At 43.9% G+C, this 23,859-nt stretch overlaps 1 protein-coding gene across 1 annotated transcript; it reads left to right on the top strand.

Annotated features, from left to right (window-relative positions):
- The first annotated feature begins 4,471 nt into the window (after positions 1-4,471).
- Positions 4,472-14,758, top strand: LOC121559770 (sodium/potassium-transporting ATPase subunit alpha-1). Its single transcript, XM_041872861.2, has 21 exons — positions 4,472-4,721; positions 4,979-5,104; positions 5,954-6,013; positions 6,904-7,107; positions 7,246-7,359; positions 7,449-7,583; positions 8,348-8,465; positions 8,573-8,841; positions 8,951-9,394; positions 9,655-9,847; positions 10,621-10,796; positions 10,890-11,026; positions 11,198-11,348; positions 11,454-11,622; positions 11,723-11,877; positions 12,054-12,177; positions 12,330-12,475; positions 13,109-13,239; positions 13,644-13,745; positions 14,243-14,334; positions 14,540-14,758. The coding sequence occupies exons 1-21, from the start codon at positions 4,710-4,712 to the stop codon at positions 14,566-14,568; spliced, it is 3,087 nt and encodes a 1,028-aa protein (XP_041728795.1). The 5' UTR covers positions 4,472-4,709; the 3' UTR covers positions 14,569-14,758.
- The last annotated feature ends 9,101 nt before the right edge of the window (positions 14,759-23,859 follow it).

Below are 23,859 nucleotides of genomic sequence, written 5' to 3' on the forward strand. Positions count from 1 at the left end.
ACTCGCTTCTAATCAAGACAGTAAACTGTGGCTGGATTGGCCAGATGTGTATCCCTGTGGGATTAGGAATGGAGAAATTGTGAATGGCCGACGGGTTGATTGCTCAGACCTCTAGGCCCGGATATGAATCCCCCCTGGTTTAGGTCCTTCACACTGGTACAAATGCATAGTGGTCTAACCTTGTGTAATCCACAATAATCCCACATAATCAAAGAGGCTGTTTAGGGTGCATGTGTGTGTATGTGTGTGTGTGTGTAAGCCTCAGAGCAATAAGGTTTTATTACACTGTGATGAGCTCTTAACCGCTCTTCCTCTTTCCTTCCTTCTACAATTGTCTTTCTTCCCCTGCTCTCTCTGTCCTGAATCCCTCCATCCTCCATCCTCACCCCCCCCGTTCCTCTTTCTCCCCATCTCTCTGTGTCCAGGTCTGGGTAGAGGACAAAGCCATGTCAAAGTAAGATGGAGAAGAGCAGGACTATCCAGGGCCCACTGTTCTCATCCACAGTGATGTGTGTGTGAAGTTATGAGCAGTTGTGTGTTTCCCCTCTCTCTCCCCCTTTCTCTCTAGTCAGTGGGTGTTGGAATTCCACAGGTGTTGAGGGATCATTACAGAAACTATTCACGGTTGGAGTCTTAAACATATGAAAACAGGCCCCTGTGCTAATGCTAATGTCTCAGAATCATAAACATCAGCTTTGAATGTCAGTTTTCCAAGAACTTTCCTCTTTTGCAGTTATCTGGGTAGCAACAAATGAAACGGTGAGAGCGGATGTGGCTCAAGCATTTCAAATACAGGTGCCAGTTCAATTTTGTGTTTGTTTGTCCACAATGCAGGGAGGGGTCACCTCTAAGAAGTGTACACACTGATCATGTTTGCTCTAAATATGGAACAGGTCTCTCTTTGACACACACAGTTTCTCTCTGTCTTTCTCCCCTCCCTTGTCTCTGTAGTCAGTCACACCTAGGGGCTGGTATGAGATGAGGTGAGCAATGCCATAAATACCTTTGTTTGGGAGCTTTGTTTCCGCTCCGGAGGACAAGGGACGGTGCACATCACTGTTCACCCATGCTGGCTGTGTTTGTCAAAGTTAGTCGAACTTTGGGTAAGCTAACTTTTGTTTGTTGGTCTGTGAATGTTTTACCGCTTGCTAAAGTATACGACAGCCATGTAAAACGATGATTTGTGTTTCAGTGACGTGTTCGCCGCTGTTTTGAGACGGGATCAACGTTGTCTGCGAGATGCAGCATTGACACCGTTTTGTTGGTTGCGTATGCCTGGAGAGAGTTAGCGATATGTGAATTCTGCCATAGTTGCCGTTATACCTTGGCTAGTAGAAAGGGTTGGAAGCAGATTTTCAACTAACCAGGGCCTTGTTGCCCAGAGCCTTTGTAGAGTTAAGATCATCGTTAGAACCTTCTTACGATGTATCTTTAGTCGCCGAGGTGTTTCCGATAGCCTTCATTAGTAAAGTGGCTCTTAAAAACCTTTGTACATCTACGAGTGATCCAGACCACACGTAGAGCAGCCAAAGTGCTTCGTTAGATGCTTTTTTGCCGTTCCGCGTCACTTTATTCATAGAAGATCTCCGCGAAACATAGCCTAAACATCTTGATTCTATCTATCTGACTGTGACTGCTGATAACTTCAGAACGAAGTTGACTACAAATACAAAGTGTCCAAAGTATTTGCAATAGTTACAAACAAGTGAAGGATAAATTAATGCTTCAAATGAAAACTGAGATGACTGCATTAAAAGATACATAGGCTACATGGGCCTATATAGGCTATTTCAATCATATTGAAATCTATTTTATGGTCAATCAATTGAGTTCTATTTTGCGACTAGGCTACTGTCTGAAATTTTTGCCTCAATGTGTTTCCTGATGTGTGAAAACGTGCACAATGATGGGCCCAACCTGTGATTTAGTGCATTATTATTGGGTAAGCATAGTAAGCCATCTCATTAGCCTATTTGTAGCCATAGGTGGTAATCTCTCTCTAGGAGCTGATCCGTCATCAGTATTGTGGAATAATTATAATGTTAAGGTAATATTTGAATGGAGAAAGCTGACCCGAGAGCAGCGCTGCCTGTCTTTCGATCCTATCAGTATCGACACATTGTCTAACGACGCACTTAGCGAACGTTCTCTCTACGTGCTTGTTTGAGGAAACACTTAAAAAGTTGGCTAATAAATAGTGTAAATAATGATGCATCTGGTACGATCATCGTAACGCTTAAGTTACATCGCAACTGGGAAACGAGGACCTGTTCTTGCCGATACTTTCTTCGTTCTCGCTTCAGGAAGAAGAGTGTATCTTATAAATGTCTGTGTTCAGTTGAAGGTGGTTCTCCAAAAACCAGAGAATATTCAGAAAGATAGTAAAAATCCACGTTTTGTATCGAGAGAGAAATGCCTCATGCATGTGTTTAAATCTTTGTTTTGGTCGCACTGTGTGATGCGGTGTCATCAACTTTTACACGTGGCCATGGACGCGTCGCATAGAAATGACTAGTTCCTGCAAAGATGTTGGGAAATGCTAGATGTCTGGCAGCTAAAATGGCGAGGGAACTCCTCACTCGGTGGAAAACGTGCAAAACGTGGATTTTATAAACTTTTTAAAATATTCTCTGGTTTTGGGAGAACCACCTGCAACTGAACAGACATTTATAAGATACGCTTTTCTTCTGAATCGAGAATGAAGAAAGTATTAGCAAAACGTTACTTAATGTTAGTTTGTGTCCCTTCCATTAGGTAGGTAGGATTTCATTTTTTTGTTGAGAAGCTGGTATTCAGGCAAAATATTTGGGGTTGCTTTGGCAGTCGGACTAGTTCAACTGTCTTTGTTATATGTTTTTTTTGTATATTTGTCTTATTTTGTCACCACTTCCCCAGAACCCTCCAGGGCTGGTTGTCTTTTGGGGGGCTATTTTGGTTAGAGAGCAGTGGCAACTCTTATGAATTCATGTGTGTGCTTTAGCATGCTAATTATCACAAGTGTGTTATCTTTCAAAGAGTGTTTCATCTTGAGTATGCTATCTTACAAAGAATGTTTCATCACGTGTGAAACACGATTTTTTTTATCACAAGTGTATTATCTTAAAACGATTGTGAATATACTTTATCTAAGTTTGCATGATATTCTCCTCGAAGCGTTTTACATGCAAGGATTGAGCCTTGAAAACTTGGTAGTATTTCTTGCCCTGCTGCTAATCCATTGTGTGTGCCCTCTATGTTAATAAACCTTGGCACTTTGGTTAACTATTGTTCATCTCAATCATTTGACAACCCTGTACTTAACTTGTCCCGAGGACCTCCCCTCGTGTATAAAAAAGGTGGCGCAGTACAGTTGACATATCTCTAAAATACGCACACACACACTCTTTCACAAACTCTCTCTCTTTTTCCGTCTATTCATCTATCATGTAATTATTTCTTTCTCTATATTTCCATCCACAAGGTATAACGGCTACTATGGAATAATTATCATATTGCCGATTTAATGTATAGCTAGGAGAGAGTATGGCTTACCAACTTTAAAGGTATGCACTTTTAACTTTGTAAAATGAATAGAGTCTATCTGATAATGTTGTGTTTTTAATAAAGCATAAAAGTTTTGATGTTGCTATTGTTTTAATTAACTGGTGTTATACATCTAGTATGAAAAAAAAAATTTATGCACTAACTGTAAATCGCTCTGGATTAGAGCGTCTGCTAAATGATTAAAATGTAAATGTGAAATCTACACCCCCCCCCACCTCTCTTACCGCCCGCCTCTACCCACAGACTGACAACCACAAACAGCCAGACGTTTACTAAATAGACACCCACGGCCCTCCACCCTGCCTCCAGAAGGACAACCGCTCCCTGTGTGTCAAGGGTATGCACAGTTCCCCACAGCCTCCATCTTAACCTGTGGATTTACATGTGACACCAAAGGTCAAGGAATTAATGTGCTGTGACGCTGTCCAGTTGGAAGGCGGATAAGATGGCCTCTGGGTCAAAGTCAGTATTGTTTGTTATAATTGCAACAACCAACACGCCACCGCACAAAGGCTCATGGCCTTGGTTTCTATACTGGCAACTTATGTTTCATGTGTGAGAATGAATGTACAAACACAGTTCTCTATGCGCACTTCAACAGCTTTTCGTGATATTATTTAGCTTCAAAGGTGCAGGATTTCTTTCAATCAACCAACAAGTGAGAAAGTAAGTACAGCAGAGAGAAAGAAAATTATCTTTATTCGTTCATTGTTCTTGTTCTTTTCCATTCCACTCCACACTGTTATTACTGTCAACTTATTTTCCATTCCACTACACAATGTTATTACTGTCAAGTTCAGACAGATTCTTTCTTTCAGGGGCCTTGTCGTCAAAATGACCAAGCTGTATAGGTGAAGGTTGAATAAATAAATAAATTACATTTCACAGATCCCCCTCCTTCTCCCCAACCCCTCCCATCCTCAGCCCCCTCTCCACTCACCTGCTCATTCCTCCTGTGTACCTCCCCTTGGGCAGGTAAACCAGTCGGGTATATAAATATATTCAAACCTGAGTTAGCTATCCAGGGAGCTCTGGGGTGCCTCGAGACGTCGAGAAAGCGAGAGAGAGACGTAGACGTGTAACAGGTGGAGTTTCTCAGGATAAGGAGCAAGTATATTCTCTTTACAAACCACTGGGATTGAGAGTCCTAGGACAGCAGTGCAAGTATGGGGCTTGGAGTAAGTCTGGATTACACTTTTGAGTATCAGGATTTGGATTTACTTATATTGTGTTCTTTCAACTTTAAAAAATATGTTGTTTTTTTGCAGTTCATATTAAACGTTTAGCCCTCGGTTCATGGCTGCTTCTTAGTTTGTTTTATAAAGTTCTACATTTTATGAAGTTCTAAATGTACTCCTTATCTAAACCCTGATTAGGAAAGAGGCACATTGATAGTTTACACTTTCTCATCATTAACGTACCTTTTGACATACAGAAGGGGAAAGATGATTATAAGCTGGCGGCGACCTCAGAGGACAATGGAAATAAAAAGAGTAAAAAGGAGGTGAAGAAAGCAAAGGAGAAGAAGGACATGGACGATCTGAAAAAGGAAGTTGACCTGGTGAGGAAAACTGGTTATGTATTAATTTACTAATTCAATTAATCGAATTTAGTAGACATGAACAATGCACATTAATCCATATGCAATTTTCACATCAAAGCACTTGAGTTGGCTGCAAAAATTATTTTAATCCGTAGTCCCAGAGATTATTTAAATAGTATGATATAGCATAAAAAATGTCATTATTTTCTGCAAGAAAATACTTAAGTAAACAGGAAGCCTATTAGTCTCTGTGGACCAGAAAAGACTAAGGTAAACAGGAAGCCTATTATTCTCTGTGGACCAGAAAAGATGCAGCATACAACCTTTCAAATGTGCATCAAGCTCTTTTGTTTCTAGATTTGTATTTGGGTACTCATCTGCATTTGAATTTCCTTGCTATTACTCTGCAGTGAGTCTTGGAGGCCGTTTTAAAACCCCAATAGCCTGCGTTTAAACTTTAGAGGAACAGTAGCCTATCTTTGGAAACAACTTGTTTTTAAACATGCAGGAGAATAAAAACGTACGTGTGCACTGTGCAGTACTCTTTCAGGGAAGGAATGTGAACCAAACAATTCCATCCGTCATACAGAAACGCATGACTTATCTATGGTTTATATTAAAATTCGATGCAGCATGTCCTTATCATGCCTAGGATCATTTCAAATTGTTTGAGGAATGTGTTTCATAACTATGAATGTTCTGCATATACTTTCGCCATGGGGAAAAGTTGAGAGAACTCCCTAGTTCAACAAGCAACTTTCTTTCTTTCTTTCTTTCATTCTCTCTCTCTCTCTCTCTCTCTCTCTCTTTCTCTTTCTCTCTCTCTCTCTCTCTCTCTCTCTATCTCTCTCTCTCTCTCTGATTTAGGATGACCACAAGTTGACCTTGGATGAACTTCACAGGAAATACGGCACAGACTTAGCCAGGGTGAGTGAGTGTATATGTGTGTGTGTGCATGTGTGCCTTTTAAACTGACAACCAGTTGGATCTGTTGCTCCTAAGGATTATTGCTGACTGTAATTTGAAGAGTATTGAGGTCATGGAGGTTACGGCACGAGGTCATATCGTAGGTAGAACTATCTACCACTGAATCTTTGCATATGAAACATATCTATATCTTCCTAAAGTTTACACAGAGTTTGGAGTCAAATATATATTTTCCGATAGTGTGACTCCCTTCACATTATTATTATTATTATTATTATTATTATTATTATTATTATTATTTAATCCTTTATTTAACCAGAGGTCACATTGAGATTTATGTCTCTTTTACAAGTGAGCCCTGGCCAGGAAAGTGGCATACATAGTAAATACAACATAAAACACAACATAAAAACACAAGTTAAAACGGTGCATAGTGCATATGGATGAGACTTTTCCCATATGTGTGACAACAAGTCAGATACACATGAACCATTTTAAACAAGCCATTGGATAGGCCTAATGCAGGGCACACAATTGGTGCAATATCTTCAGCTTTGTGTGGTGTACAATTAGGACAGGCCTAAACATTATTTTGTGTGGAAAGGATAACAGTTAAACACTATTTTGGTGATGGAGCATAGATAATGATCTGTTGATATTTGATCCAGGGATTAAGCAGAATTTCCACTACAAGGGCCACATTCACACGGGAACATTGAAAGCACTATGTGCTCTTGCTGACACAAGGGGAGGAGGAAGTTTTGAGTTCCATAGGTAATCACTCTACTACCTCTTACTCTACCTGTTGCTCTTCCCTCTTCCCTCCCTCCTCCTTTCCCTTCACTCTACCTTTTCCCTCTCTCCTTTTCTCTCATCCCTCCCCCACCCAGGGTCTAACCTCAGCTCGGGCTAAGGAGATCCTTCTTCGCGATGGCCCCAACACCCTGACCCCTCCTCCCACTACCCCTGAGTGGGTGAAGTTCTGCAGGCAGCTCTTTGGCGGGTTCTCCATGCTGCTGTGGATCGGAGCTATGCTCTGCTTCCTGGCCTACGGAATCCAGGCCGCCTCCGAGGATGAGCCGGCCAATGATAATGTGAGAATCATAGAATTCTGAGATCATTTTAGACTTAACAAAAACTACGATGCCTCCAGTGCCTGAAAGGGTTTTCTCACTTAACCGTAACGTAATAGTCTCATAGTCTTTCTGCCTCTTCGTTTCTGTCCCTCACAGTTGTACCTGGGTGTTGTACTCTCTGTTGTCGTGATTGTCACTGGCTGTTTCTCCTACTACCAAGAGGCCAAGAGCTCAAAGATCATGGACTCCTTCAAGAACCTGGTCCCACAGGTTAGACTTCTGCCTTTTCAAACACCTCTGAGAAGAACTTGATTATACTGTCATGTCTACGGATTGTAATCCTGTCACCTGCCTTGTAGCAAGCCCTGGTTGTCCGTGACGGTGAGAAGAAGAACATCAACGCTGAAGAAGTGGTAGTTGGAGATCTGGTGGAGGTGAAAGGTGGAGACAGGATCCCAGCTGATTTGCGTATCGTCTCTGCCAGCGGCTGCAAGGTGGGTACTTTAAAATCCAAGATCATGTGTCACACACGTAGCCTTCCAAAAACTTCGGTCCGAACTCAGTTAGGCGAACCGAACGAGTGTGCTCGCATACTCCCTTAAAAGACCTAAAAGACCAATAGTACTGTTTGTCCATGTTGAGACGCCGTAGGCAGTATACACTTTCTCAAAATAGCCAGAATTAATGTAAGATAATTCAAGAAATCTGTCTGAAATTTTGTAGTTTTTGCTAAGGAGATCTTAGTCGCACAATCTAACTAAGCTGTTTTGTGCAGTATTTCTCAAGTTAAAAAATGTGCATGAAAACGAGTCGTGGTCCTCTGTAGCTCAGCTGGTAGAGCACGGCATTTGTAACGCCAAGGTAGTGGGTTCGATCCCCGGGACCACCCATACACAAAAAATGTATGCACGCATGACTGTAAGTCGCTTTGGATAAAAGCGTCTGCTAAATGGCATATTATTATTATTATGTCTATCGTTGAACAACAACAAACACTTCATTGAGGAATTCCTACTGTTGACCAATGACCGACGAAGGGGCGTAGACATCGGCTCCCGAACTTCGGCTGGCCTCGAGAAAAATGTTGTGTGCACGAACAGCCCCCAAAAAACTTGCCAAAGACCAAAATGAATAAAAATGCCTCAAAATGTCGTCATAATATATGACAAGCTGTTCTGAACTGTTTCAGATGGGAAGCATGCGGACACCTTTAGTGTCATTCAATGTTGTATTGATGCAATTCTCTTTTCCCACTCAGGTGGACAACTCCTCCCTCACTGGTGAATCTGAGCCCCAGACACGTACTCCGGATTTCTCCAATGACAACCCCCTGGAGACGAGGAACATTGCCTTCTTCTCTACCAACTGTGTTGAAGGTAAATAACTTCTGTAACTAGCCGTAGTGATTGAAAAGTTCAAATAACTTTCAATGTATCGCTAAGCCATTTTGTTATTCTAAACCATATTCTCCATGTTTTGTCAGGAACTGCCAGAGGTATCGTCATCAACACTGGTGACCACACTGTAATGGGTCGTATCGCCACCTTGGCCACGAGTCTGGAGGGTGGGAAGACGCCTATAGCCAAAGAGATTGAGCACTTTATCCACATCATCACCGGTGTGGCCGTCTTCCTGGGCGTGTCTTTCTTTGTCCTATCCCTCATTCTGGGATATGGTTGGCTGGAAGCTGTCATCTTCCTCATTGGAATCATCGTCGCTAATGTGCCAGAGGGTCTCCTGGCTACTGTAACTGTGAGTACCGATGAAGAGTCATGTTTAACAAAAACTTTAGTCCTAACAACAAAACTTATTTTGTCTCATTGTTGATTTTTTAACTGTCTGCTATGGCTTTCTATCGTAGGTGTGTCTAACTCTGACTGCCAAGCGTATGGCCAAGAAGAACTGCCTGGTGAAGAATCTCGAAGCTGTTGAGACCCTGGGCTCCACCTCCACCATCTGTTCCGACAAGACTGGAACCCTGACTCAGAACAGAATGACCGTGGCTCACATGTGGTTCGACAACCAGATCCATGAGGCTGACACCACAGAGAACCAGAGCGGTACCTCCTTCGACAAAAGCTCTGCCACCTGGGCTGCCCTGGCTAGAGTCGCTGGCCTGTGCAACCGCGCCGTCTTCTTGGCAGAACAGAACAACGTACCAATCCTCAAGAGAGATGTGGCTGGTGATGCTTCAGAGTCTGCCCTGCTGAAGTGTATCGAGCTGTGTTGCGGATCTGTCAAAGACATGAGAGAAAAGTACAGCAAGATCGCTGAGATTCCCTTCAACTCGACCAACAAATACCAGGTAACCACATGCACTCTTTGTAGTATCTGTGGGTTAACAAAGGGTTAAACTGAGTTGTAGAAGGTGGTGTGACTTAAAATCAGGATGGATGGCTTTTCTCAATCAGCTTGGAAATGCCACTTTGTATAGACATCCAATAAGTTGCCAGAACTTTAGTTTACCAGGCACTGTAGGCTACTCACTGGTCATTGCCTGCTAATTTAAATTTTAACTCTCTTCATGGTGTCATCTGATCAAAAACCAATTCATTTCGCCCCTAGCTCTCCATTCATAAGAACATCCTGGCCGGAGAGTCCAAGCACCTGCTGGTGATGAAGGGCGCCCCTGAGAGGATTCTGGACCGCTGCTCCACCATTTTGATCCAGGGCAAAGAACAGCCTCTGGATGACGAGTTGAAGGAAGCCTTCCAGAATGCCTACGAAGAGCTGGGAGGGCTGGGAGAGAGAGTGCTCGGTAACAGGGCACACGCCAATATGGGATAATATGCATTCAAAGGTTTTGGACTGAATGAACAGACTAGAACAGTGGTATTTAAACTTTTTCAGCGGGGACCCCATTTTTTCCACCAGAATTGATTGTGACCCCACCCCAAATCTAATGACATAACCTTAAAGTGGCAATTTCGAGTTGCTACATCCATTTTTTGACTTGTAAATTATTGATAAGTACCCATTGATTCTTGAAGAATATAACTGAATAAATGCCTCATGAGCTGTCGTAGACCATCATAACCCAAAATATAAGCTTGTTTTACTCCAATGTTTGTAAACAAAGTAAATGTAAACAAACACTATATAGCGTCAAAACATGGTTAAACTATCATTTTGATATCATGGATGGTCAATCCTTGCATCTATAGCTCTGTCTATGAGAGGTATCATTTCTCCAGCCCCATCCCTCAGCTTTTTACCGAACCAGGGGTGTGGAGACCGCTTTGTTATTGTTTCAACTGCTGATTGCCGCTTTAAAATGGGTAAATGTCTATTTTTACATCAACAACTAACCTTCAATTAATTACATTTTCAAAATGAAAAGAAACCAATAAATATATTTACTCCATAAATAAACAATATATTAAAATGATCTTTCTCAAAACCGTTTGTATATTGTCCCATACAATAATCTGTACTCTTTATTTATTTGCGACCGCAATGCAGTTCGACCCTGACTGGTCTAGAACATGCAGGATTGGTTCTAGCGTGTCACTGACTCTGTGTCCTTTTCAGGTTTCTGCCATTTCCAGCTCCCTGATGACCAGTTTGCCGTAGGCTTTGACTTTGACTGCGAAGAGGTGAACTTCCCCACTGAGAATCTGTGCTTCGTCGGCCTAATGTCCATGATTGACCCCCCCCGTGCTGCTGTGCCTGACGCTGTGGGAAAGTGCAGGAGTGCTGGAATCAAGGTATGGCATTATCACACTAAACACAAGACTCTTCAGTCAATCCACATAGCAGCCACTGTGATCAGACCACTCCTCTTCCCTTCCTTCCCTTAGGTTATCATGGTCACTGGTGATCATCCCATCACTGCTAAGGCCATTGCCAAGGGTGTGGGCATCATCTCTGAAGGAAACGAGACTGTTGAGGACATTTCTGCTCGTCTGAAAATCCCAGTTTCTGAGGTCAATCCAAGGTATGTTGCAGTTTGTTTGGGATCATTTCAGTGTATGTCATCATACTATCTACACTTAAAGAGGAGTGACAGAAACATTTATTTAGCCTTTTGGGGGCATCATCAGAACAGACCAATACAAGCCCCTATATTTAGCTTGTATTTTTTATTTTCCATCTTTGTACCCTCTAGAGATGCCAAGGCCTGTGTTGTACACGGTGGAGAGCTGAAGGACCTTTCCGGCGAACAGTTGGACGACATTTTGGCTAATCACACTGAGATTGTGTTTGCCAGAACTTCTCCTCAGCAGAAGCTGATCATTGTGGAGGGTTGCCAGCGTCAGGTACTATTTTATTTAATTAATGCATGCTCATGAGTCAGTCAGGATGATTGCATCTTACTTTTGGAATTTCTAACATCTGTAAAAACCTCTCTTATTTATCCACAGGGTGCTATTGTGGCTGTGACAGGAGATGGTGTGAACGATTCTCCGGCTCTGAAGAAGGCTGACATTGGTGTTGCTATGGGTATCTCTGGATCTGACGTCTCCAAGCAGGCTGCAGACATGATCCTCCTGGATGACAACTTTGCCTCCATTGTGACTGGTGTTGAAGAGGGTAAGAGAAGCTCTGGCGATGACCATCAATCTGCTGGGTTTTTCCATCCTTCTCTCATCACCCTGACTATCCCGTCCCCCCATCCTCTATTTCCCCTCAGGCCGTCTGATCTTTGACAACTTGAAGAAGTCCATAGCCTACACACTGACCAGTAATATTCCAGAAATCTCACCCTTCCTCCTCTTCATCCTCGCCAACATTCCACTGCCCCTAGGAACTGTCACCATCCTCTGTATTGACCTGGGAACTGATATGGTGGGTCTTTCAGATGTGGATACTCCTCCTTTGTAAACAATCTGATCTTGTGTTCTGGTGCATTATGAAGAACAATGAATTTTTTTAGAGGTTGTTTGGAAGGTCTTTGAACTAAAATCAAAGTTACCAACAAAATGTTTCTAATTTGGATGATCTTTCCCATCATTACCTTCAAGGTCCCAGCTATCTCCCTGGCCTATGAAGAAGCTGAGAACGACATCATGAAGAGACAGCCCAGAAACCCCAAAACTGACAAACTGGTGAACGAGAGGCTCATTAGCATAGCCTACGGTCAAATCGGTAAGGCGTTAATTTGGCACTGCTTCTGTTTTGCCTACCTTTACCGGGTCTTGTTGCGTTGTATGTTGACCAGTCAGTTTCATAGCACATTAACAATCTGATCAATGTCTCTTCATTGACAAAAATACTCTCCTCATTTTTACTCTCCACAGGTATGATGCAGGCCACAGCCGGTTTCTTCACATACTTTGTGATCCTGGCTGAGAACGGGTTCTTGCCCATGGATCTGCTGGGTATACGTGTGGACTGGGACAACAAGTTAATGAACGACTTGGAGGACAGCTACGGCCAGCAGTGGGTCAGTACACAAACACCGCTCTGCTTTTTGCTGTACTAACGGATTAGCATTGGCCTTGTTTTGATGTCATAAGTTCTCGATGAGAGCTTTTTCAATCTCTCTCCCAATTTTGTGGTTTAGTTTATTACAGTATACATGGCAGCTAAAAGCATAAATAAGGCCATTCAAGATAACAAAATAAATCAATAAATGTGATACAGTATCAAGAAAGCTGAGAAGTCATGGATGGGATCACGGATCAGGGTTGTTGCACAGCTTGCATTTCAGATAGTCAGCAGAGGAAATATCGATGGTCTTGAGAAAGACAGAGCATCTCAGTCACTGCTAGGGATTCAGACAGACAGGTCCGTAGCCTCAGCAGTGCACCTCACAGTCCCTAACGTCTTCTCCGTGCTTTGGTCTTCATAGATAGCTTGCTACTAGTCCTCCAGAACTACCATTTGTGCAGCACCCTCTTGTGGATGCCACTACTGCCGCTGGCGCACAGGCTCACCGCATATTTGGTAACAGAGTAGTCAGCAATCGTCACTACTGTAATGTAACAATGTAATAATGATGTCCTCTCTCTCTTGTTTTTATCCATATGTCTCTCTACACACTCTCTCTTTCTATGGTCTACAATCCATCCTTCAGACATATGAGCGCAGAAAGATTGTGGAGTTCACCTGCCACACAGCATTCTTTGCCAGTATCGTAATTGTACAGTGGGCCGATTTGATCATCTGTAAGACCAGGAGGAACTCTATCCTTCAGCAGGGAATGAAGTGAGTACACACATCTATCTTTGTGGTCTTGGTCTAGGTCTGGGTCTAAGAGGTTTTTTCTTAGGATTGATCTTCACTACTCTGCTTTTGACTTGACCTCTGCTCACATCACCAGAATCAGAATCAGCTTTATTCGTCAAGTACATTTACACATACTCAGCATTGTACTTAGTGATATGGTGCTGTTAGCAATAGACAGCATTAGAGACCGAATACAGACAGAGCAATTTCACAAAATTGATAAAGTGCGCATAAAACTGAAGAGTAAGAGTTAATTTACAGAGAGGATATACAAATGTACAGTATAACTATATTGTAGAGAACCAGGACTCAAACCCGGGTCCAGCGACTGTCAAGCCAGCAATTTAACCACTATTATTATTTTGTTTTTCCTCCCACCTCAGGAACCGTATTCTCATCTTCGGACTGTTTGAGGAAACCGCCCTGGCTGTCTTCCTGTCCTACTGCCCTGGAATGGATGTCGCCCTCAGAATGTACCCACTCAAGTGAGTAGACCCATCAGATTCTCTTCTGTATATCAGCTTGGAACAAAGGTCACCACTGTTTTAAAAGATGAGTGGTAAAATGGATGTATATTACAATGGGCGGAGACTACTGTGGCCTCAGGATCAGTTGGGGTTCACTAGTTAGCTGAAGTGTAATGGGGTTTACTGCCCAACCAAGAGAGGAAACACCATTTGACATTTAGGGGCCCTGTAGGCGCATTACCGCCCTGTTTTACGCTCAACTTAATCTCTTTATTATTTCCCTTCTCTCTTTCCTTCTCTCTTTCTTTCTCTCTTTCCTTCTCTCTTTCCCTTCTCTCTTTCCTTCTCTCTTTCCCTTCTCTCTTTCCCTTCTCTCTTTCCCTTCTCTCTTTCCTTCTCTCTTTCCTTCTCTCTTTCCCTTCTCTCTTTCCTTCTCTCTTTCCTTCTCTCTTTCCTTCTCTCTTTCCCTTCTCTCTTTCCTTCTCTCCTTCCTTCTCTCTTCTCTCTTTCCTCAGGCCTTGCTGGTGGTTCTGTGCCTTACCCTACTCTCTCCTCATCTTCCTCTATGATGAGGGTAGGAGATACCTCTTGCGACGAAACCCAGGAGGTAAGTGCTCAGAGACTATGGACGAAAACAAGCTGTTAAGATAACGTCAAAAATTTTACATCAAAGTTAATTATTGTGTAATAACATGACAATGGCATGTAGGATTGGGAATGCCGAATTATTTAATTTGTCTCATGGAGATTTTCAGTGGCGAGATGAAATCTAACAAATGTTGTTCTTCTCTCTGAATGTTCTCTTCTTTAAGGTTGGGTGGAACAGGAGACCTACTACTGACACAAAGAGGCTATCCCCAGGATCACTCAATGTCACTCTGCTGCTGCATCTCAACCAACAACATTACACTACATTTCAATCTGCTACATTACCATTTCATTCAATGAACACTGCGATGATGCACTGAGCTACATTGAGGAGTTCTTGATTGTGATAATGCAATTTGGAATAAACATCACTTCAGCACTAATGCTTAAGACTGTATTCATTTTTTGTTGTCTGAATTATTTGGTTATGTGTTGGATTTAATGTAAGACATGTAAGCTTAGATTGTGTTTCATCTATGGGAGAAATAACCTAGTATAGTTGCATATTATTTGTTTAAAGTAACTGGCCAGTGTTTGTATAGTTCTATGAAATATGACTTATAATTAATTACGATATGAGTGAAATAGTTTTTCCTTCCAAGAAATTGTATTTAAGTATATTAAAAGGCAGCTTTTCTGTGTTTGAATGGTGTGGGCGTACTCCAACAACAGAAAATATTAAATAGCTGATTTGTTACAGGAGGGGGTCGCAGTTCCGGAGCGACCCACTAGGTGTCATCCTCCGACAACCTTAGGCACCTCATCACTCACAGTCGGGACTAATCATCATCCTATTGTTGTCACCTGTGTCTATCGGTTCACCTGTGTATTTATGCCCTCACTTCCCTGTGTTCCCTTGCTCAGTTTTCTCTGCTAGATTCTCTATGTCCAGCGGTACTGCTCAGTGTCTGATCGGAGATCTATGTACAGGTACTTGAGAAATGTTCTCCCTGTTTCGTTATTTGTTTCAGTCTTAGGTAGTATTTCATATTTTGGCTGTCAGACGGTTTTTGGAGACTTATTTGCTCCGCCTTTCTTTTATCGTGATAAGTCCGTTATTTAGTTTTTTGGCTTCGGGACCACCAGTAAAGATCCTTGTTTCACCATCTCTGCCTACTGCCTACTGTATATCCTGCACCGCACCTAGGTCACACCTCACCCCAACCCTTACAGAAAACTGAACCAATTTGGACCCAGCGGAGGCAGCACAGTATCAGAGTGCATTGGCAACACAGAGAGCTTTGCTGAACCAACACGACCGCAGCCTGCAGCAGACCACCGAGAATCTCCGCCAGCTGACGACCGCCGTGCAGGGCCGGGTGGACACACAACCAGCCCCAGCAGCCGGTGGAGCGGAAGCCGCGGCAGCGGCGTCTTCAGGCTCGCCTGCGACATTGCGGGAACCCCGACTACCATCTCCGGAGAGGTATGACGGACGCCCAGAGGGCTGCAGGGAATTCCTCACCCAGTGTTCCCTGGTATTCAGCCTACAACCCTCCTCCTTCCCGATGGAGCAGGGCCAGGTAGCCTACATCATCACTCTGTTGACGGGTCGGGCCCTTTCCTGGGCTACCGCGGAGTGGGAGAGCCAAACTCTGGCGTGCTCCGACTCCTACCAATTCACCCGGGAGCTACGCAAGGTGTTCGACACCTTTCGAGTGGTGTCGGGGCACTAGGCTGGGAGGTGGCTCATGGCCTATCGGCAGGGTGACCGTTCGGTGGCGGACTACTACGTGGAGTTCCGGACCCGGGCTCGAGAGGCAGGATATGAGGAGGCCGCCCTGGTCGTCCTTTACGCCCAGGGGCTATCGGAGGGGATGAAGGACAAACTCTTCTTCAGGGAGCTGCCTGAGCGACTGGATGACCTCGTCGAACTCTCTGTGTGGGAAGATAACCGTCGTTGTGAGAGGGCGCATGAGAGAGGGATGATGCAAGGCGCGCCTTCGCGTCCCCCTATCAACCTGGAGGCTTTCCGCCGATTCAGGGAGGAGACACCTCAGGAGGAGGCTATGCAGCTGGGGGCTGCGCGCTTGTCCAGGATGGAGAGGCAGAGGTGTCTGCGCCAGGGACGTTGCCTGTACTGCGGCCAGGCAGGTCACCACTGCGACTCATGCCCGGAGAAGCCGGGAAACGGGAGGGCTCGCTAGTATCGGGAGGGGTGCTAGCGAGCCGGAACCAAAACCCCAACTCCAGAGACTCCTGGACTTTTCTCCCCATCAGGGTTCAGTGGGCCCACGCTGCGCGTCGGGCGGCACTTAATGGGCCTCGGTCAGGTCTCAACATCAGGCCAACCGAAGGCATCGCCCGGCCCAGGTCTTTCGCCCGGGACAAAGAGGGTGTGGCTCTCCACGCGGGATGTTCCCCTCCGCGTGGAGTCCAGGAAGCTGTCCCCCCGGTTCATCGGGCCATTCAGAGTGGTCCAGCGAGTCAACCCAGTGGCCTACCGCCTGCAACTTCCCCCCACCATGCGGGTGCATCCCACATTCCATGTTTCCCTCCTCAAGCTGCGCCTCGTCGGAGGGCAGCTGGCTTTTACTGTGGACCGGATCCTGGACTGCCGGTAGATGGGGAGGGGTCTCCAATTTCTGTTGGACTGGGAGGGTTATGGGCCGGAGGAGCGGTCCTGGGTGCCCAGGAGGGACACCCAGGACCGCTCCACCCGGAGGCGCCGAGGTGAACGGCTGGGGCGGTTCGTCGGGGGGCACTGTTACAGGAGGGGGTCGCAGTTCCGGAGTGACCCACTAGGTGTCATCCTCCGACAACCTTAGGCACCTCCTCACTCACAGTCGGGACTAATCATCATCCTATTGGTGTCACCTGTGTCTATCGGTTCACCTGTGTATTTATGCCCTCACTTCCCTGTGTTCCCTTGCTCAGTTTTCTCTGCTAGCTTCTCTATGTCCAGCAGTACTACTCAGTGTCTGATCGGAGATCTATGTACAGGTACTTGAGAAGTGTTCTCCCTGTTTCGTTATTTGTTTCAGTCTTAGGTAGTATTTCATATTTTGACTTATTTGCTCCGCCTTTCTTTTATCTTGATAAGTCCGTTATGTTGTATTTTGGCTTCGGGACCACCAGTAAAGATCCTTGTTTCACCATCTCTGCCTACTGCCTACTGTATATCCTGCACCGCACCTGGGTCACTCCTCACCCCAACCCTTACACTGATTGGCCAGCTCAGCCAATATGCCAACGTGATGTCATGGTATGTGAGGAAATAGCAAGCATCTTTTAAACCGTCTGTTTGAGGTGGGGGGTAGTTGTGTATTTTTCTTCTCTAATTTATGCTTTGGCCACAGATATGAGTGAGTATACAACTAGTCAACAAGATTATTTGGGTGTGAGTTAATAGAATATTAACTTTTAAAAGTTAGATTTTAACTTCACAGTTACTTTTAAGGTCCAACACAGACGTTTTTATCTCAATATCAAATTATTTTTGGGTAACAATTAAAGTACCTTACTGTGATAGTTTTCAATGAACATGGTCAAAAAGAAACTAATAGCTTCAACCAAGAATTTTGCTAGGACTGTCTGGGAGTGGTCTGAGTGGGGAAAACTGAAAACTTGCTGTTATTTACTTTCTTATTGGTCTATTAACTAATTTCCCACCTGGTAATGTCACCAGGCAGGCCAAAACTCTATCCCACCAAAACAGGCTGAAATTTCAGGCAGTCTTTTCAAACAGCTCTTACACTAAAATGGCATTATCATTATTTCATAAATTCACAGTTTTATTCCAACTTCATAGTGTGGAAAAATATATAAAAGATAGGAAAATCGAGTGTTTGACTGCACTGGGCCTTTAAACCCTTGAGAATTTGGTATTGCACATGTTATTCTCTGTTGAAATTCTGAACACTGTTACCCTCATTGAACTGTAGGATTCCAAAACACCTAAAATAACATTCTAAAACTCCCTCCATATGGTTATAGATAGAAAACACAAGGCCTGTGACACAGATTCAGTGGTCCTCTGTAGCTCAATTGGTAGAGCATGGCGCTTGTAATGCCAGGGTAGTGGGTTCGATCCCCGGGACCACCCATACGTAAAAATGTATGCACACATGACTGTAAGTCGCTTTGGATAAAAGCGTCTGCTAAATGGCTTATTATTATTGCTTTGTTTTGATGCTGACAACAGCAAGGTTGAGGGTATGTTAAGTAAATATAGGTTGTTTTCGGTAATGGTATCTGTTAGCTGACCATTTTTACATATGATTACTAGGCCAGACAAACAATGAGAGGGTGGAAATATGAAAACATTGCAAACAAACATGTGAAATCCATTCAAGTCAAGCCAAATACGGCTTCAAAATCATACGAGTCATACGGAACACATGCACACAATGGTGTAAAGGTATTGGTATGCTAAAGCTATTAATCAAGGATTCCATCTGGCCGTATTTGATTACCCTCTCTCCTCTGTTTGAGCCCCTATCCTCAATTATCTTAAGGGCCTGTCTGACTGAATAGTATTCACTATTGACCACACTAACACAACCTTGGGCTTTAGTGATAATAAACTGGGCCCGCTCTCTTGTGCTATCTCTACATTGTTTACTTTCCTGTAAAGTACACCCAGTCACTGGCAACTATTTTACACTGTCTTGGACAATGGGGGTCAGATATTGGGGGTTTGGGGGGGCTAGAACTAAGAGAGGGTGAGATGATGGTCACCACTAAGTCTACAAAGACCAGAGAATCAGTGGTCTCAGTTGAGGCCTTGAATGATACAGGAGGGATGGACAGTACAAATGGATACAAAGGAAAAGGAGAGAGGTCCATTGTTGACGAGGAAAGCTCCAAACTGGATACAGGCTTTATTATCCAGTTCTGAATGAGACATGGGTTCATGGAAAGTGTAGTGCTTTATTACAGGGCCGCAACTTTCCAACCTCATATTCATTATCTCCAGCACCATACCAGTGTCTACATACTGTATGTGAAAACGGCACGTTTCTATGATCTGCGGTTAAAAATATAAGAAGAAAGGTTCTAAGGAAATGCTCTGTGACATCACAGGGTAGGATTAAAAGCAGGGGTTGGAACCAAAATTATTTTCCAATCGTTTGGTTCTGAAAAGAAAAAAATGTTTCCTGTTCTGTTACACTGTTTCCGACCAGCAAAATAAAGTTCTGAACCAGTTCGAAGCAAAAATAAGTAACGGTTTACATTGTTCCTTTCTGTTCCTTTCTAAACGTCGGAAATAGATTTTTAAAAACATTTAGCTCAACATTAAATGACTTCACCAATCAGTGTGGATAGAGCAGCTTGCTATGGAGCAGGCAAGCTATAGTTATTTACATGCATTGGACAGACAAGTGTAGGGCGCGAGATGCGACTGAAATTTTGCGGGTGGAGAGAGAGAAATTGAGGGTGGAGGAGGAGGCTTGGCTTGAAGCGCTGGGCATCTTGTTTTGACATGCATTATCTGAATCAGGACCACATATTATACCTACGGAGGAGCGGCTTCTATGAAGGAACTTTTAATGTCTTTGAACTTCCGAGAGTTGGCTTAACGTTGGACCAGAGCTAGCTAGCTAGCTAGCCAACAAGCTTGTGTGTGCAGAGCGGCACCAGAAATACAATTTTGTAGTTAATAAATCCAATGTGAAACGTGATAACTATAGTATCCTTAACTAGCATTGAAAAAGTTAATTAAAAATCTCTCTCCCTAATTCTGAATCACGCTTGTAATGTCAGTAGGCTACAGTAACCTATACTTTGGAGGGGGAGGGGCAGGTATCCTACACACACACACACACACACACTGGCAAAGATTTTCAGCTGGCAGGCAGACACTGAAATAAGTTTCTGAGTGACAGAGTGAGGGCTTTGCATAGGCGCTTTGTTGCATTTTTTGTGGGACTGAAAATGCCCGGAACGTAAAATAACGTTATTAACTGGTTACCATGCTTTTAAAATAACGGTTCTGTTCCAGAACAGTATAGATGTTCCTCGAAAAATTTAGTTTTTTTTCCGGTTTTCTGTTCTGTTCCCTGAACCGGTTCAAACCCATGATTAAACTTATTTTTTATTTTTTTTACAGTGATTTTCAAAACCTGCAACAAGTTTCTAGACAGAGGAAGGGTATGTTCTTGTTCTCCACATCACCGCAAATCTCATAGTGTTTGAAAACCAACTATTTATGACATAAACAGGTAGAACTTTTATACCAACGGATACCAAATGAAATGGCCCATGGCAGACCACCCAGCAAGATGCAGTAGTCTGGGTATAGATCCGGTAAAGAGGACAATGGAACGCAGACCATGGGGGATTGGCACACATTCAACATTTACATTACTTTTTAGTAATTTAGCAGATGCTCTTATACAGAGCAACTAGGGTTAAGTGCCTTGCTCAAGGGCTCATCGGCAGATTTTTCACCTAGACATCTCAGGGATTCGAATCAACAACCTTTCAGTTACTGGCCCAACGAGCTTAACTGCTAGGCTAGGATACTCATCAAATCTGTCATGATTGATGTATTGTAACAGGCCAGTTTGGATATATTGGGCTGTTTTCGCTGCATAACATTTATGAGTCGTCCATTTTCAGGTTTAGAAGACGTGACTGCTAAATGCTAACTCCCATTCGTATAATCTGGTAGCATAGCTAGCATAGAGAAATCAGTGGAATAGCCAAAGTCGTTTTTAACTGTAATGCAGTGGATTGGTGACAATGACATGAACATGTATCGGGGTTGACATCCAAACAAGATTGTACTCTGATTTTTACCTCAAAATAGTGAGAAATACACATTTAAACAATAGCCTAAATGTAGGCTAATTTTGCTGGGGGGCAATGAGGAGATTCAGGATCTTTCCCTCACAGCATCTTTCCCCCACACGTTTCCATTACATTTCCATTGTTTTGGTCAAGTTCCATTGACCTCTCTACCACATGTATTGTGCATACCCTTTCCTGTCCCAGCTGTAACCACCAAGTGTGTGGTGATGCCCAACTCACGCAGCACAAATATCCCCCACAGTCAACCCTTTAAATAATGCCTAAGATGCTGCCAAGACCTCTAGTGGAGTGGGTGTGTACACCGCTAGGTAACTGTTGCCCCTTGCTGCCATATGCCAGGGAGATAGCCTCCACAATCCAATGGGAGAGACGCTGCTTAGAGAGCCTTGAGCTGGATTAGCAAAACAGACAAAAAGCTGGTCACATAACCGGATATCCCGGGTCCGCTCAATGTACGTGCGCAAAGATTGTACTGGACACAAGGCATGTAACTGCAGTTGCTTCTCAGAACAAATGGAGGAGGCGAAAAGGGAAATAGCTCAAAGCTAGAGACCTGTAGGGCATAATCATGACCTTTGGGGCGAAGGCGCCATTAGGATGCAACGTCACCTTAGAGTCGCCAGGGGCCACGAGCAAGGAGGATTTGTAGGAGAGGATCTTCAGATCCACAGACTCCAGTGGTTCAAAAGGGGGCCTCAAACATAGCATCCAAAACCAAACCTAAATCCCAAATGGGCAAAATAGGTTTAGAAACCCGTATGAGACGGCACACACCTTTTAGGAACCACACCGCAAGGGCTAGTGGCGCCATCAATTCCCACATGACACGCTGAAATAGCCGCCATGAACACTTTCAAAGTGGAGAATGTCCAACCCTGCTTAAAAAGCTCATGTAGGGACATTAAAATGTCCCCATGTGCACTCTGAAAACAAACAATTCCTTTATTTTGCACAAAAGCCCCAACGCCTGCCACTTATACGGATAAAGAGACGACAATGCACATTTTCTCGTGACGCGCAAAGATCTACGTCGGCCTTGCCCAACATTTCCCATATTCGGGAAACCAGCCAGGGGTGTAGCCTCCACTACTGAGAGAGAGGGCCCCACCTGGATAGAAGATCTGCACCTGAGTTGAGGCAACCGGGGACATGCGTTGCCCTAAGAGAGTGCATGTGCACGCACTTCTCCCCAGCAATAGGGAGCGAGCCCCAAGATTAAGAGGAAGAGACTGAGTCTCCCCCCATCGCTTGATGTACAGATAAGACGTTTGCTCCGACCAAAGACCCAATCCATTTCCGCATCCCGCGACTCAGACTCAGCCGAGGTACGGGCACCCAGGAGAGGAAGTCACTATCGGAAAGACCAAGCCCCCTCAAGAATGCTATACGATTGTCAAGAGAACCGGCGCCGTGGACTAGGGGAAGCGGGCAAGCAACTGTAACTGACACCGTCCGAGCATGCACCGAGCCGAGACATACAAGACAACAAACATTACTATATTTTTATTCATTCAGGCATTGTTGTGACCCGAACCCAGCTTGTTAGCCATCTTAATCTCATTGCTACAAGAAGCTAGGAGAACAAATACAAACTCCAGCACACAATGTCCAGGGTGTGAGCACACTCTACCACAAAGTCAGATTGTCTTGTGTTCCAAAAATGTTTGTTTTTAGTTGCGTGAATCGTTCCTGCTCACATCGAGGTGAAGAGCGGAAGAATTGAAGGAATTAATCTGAACCTCTGGCTTATTACCTGTGGAAGCCGAGGCTTCCAGCGAGGCGCGGATTTCATTGGCCTTGTCAGCCGTGATTTTATTTCTTCAATCGAAGTCGCGAGAGTGCTACTCCCCATAGTTGTGTTGTACCGAAAGTACCGACTGAAAAATAACATATTATAACCTGCTGTTTGATGCATACAGTGAAAAGGGAGCAACTTAAACCAAAACAATGGTGTTGTTATATGAAAGAAAGCCTGGATTTGTTTGGATTTGTGTATGGGTCAAATGCAAAGCTGACTTAGATCAGTCTATAGGCCTACTAGGGACAGCTTCATCCTACTCTGAGACCAACGTGTTGACTGGTATTTCTTCCCCACTAGGGGGCTTTATGCAGATAAAGAGAGAGGCGCGTCCTCTCGCTCGCTCGGCAGCGACAGGAACGTGATAGTTTCCATGGCAACTCATTTATAGGATCGGGCTCACAGCTTGTATATACAATTTGAGATATTTTTAGTTCTGTCTTTGAACATGCACACACACACACACTGTGCCTGAGTGTGCTGCTGTCTGTCCATCTGTCCATCAAGTCTCTCCAAGTAGAATTCATGCTAATGCTTTCAAGCAGCTTCTTGGGTACAACAAGCCCTAGATGATACTGTACATCGGCATAAATCATGAAGCAAAGTCTTGTGTATAAAAATATTAAATTCAATATAATTAGCATTTTGAATAGTTTTTCTTCGACTTTAGTTGACCTGTCACTGGTGGTGGAAATGTCAGTGTCTGAGTGAATGTGTTTTCATTAGAGTTTGTATGTAATGCTCATTATTTTAAAAAATGTAGATTGTCTTATTGTAGGGTGAAGCCAAAGGGAAAGGTTGATATTTGGGTGGACAATACATATGTGTTCTTCTATTCTATTCTACCTCACACAAGTAGAATGCTACACTAATTACAGTGAGCTATAGACATGTGGTTGAATCTGCCTCTGTCCGGTTCTGCCGTGAAAT

This window comes from Coregonus clupeaformis, chromosome 28, assembly GCF_020615455.1.
Source record: "Coregonus clupeaformis isolate EN_2021a chromosome 28, ASM2061545v1, whole genome shotgun sequence".
NCBI classification, from domain to species: domain Eukaryota; kingdom Metazoa; phylum Chordata; class Actinopteri; order Salmoniformes; family Salmonidae; genus Coregonus; species Coregonus clupeaformis.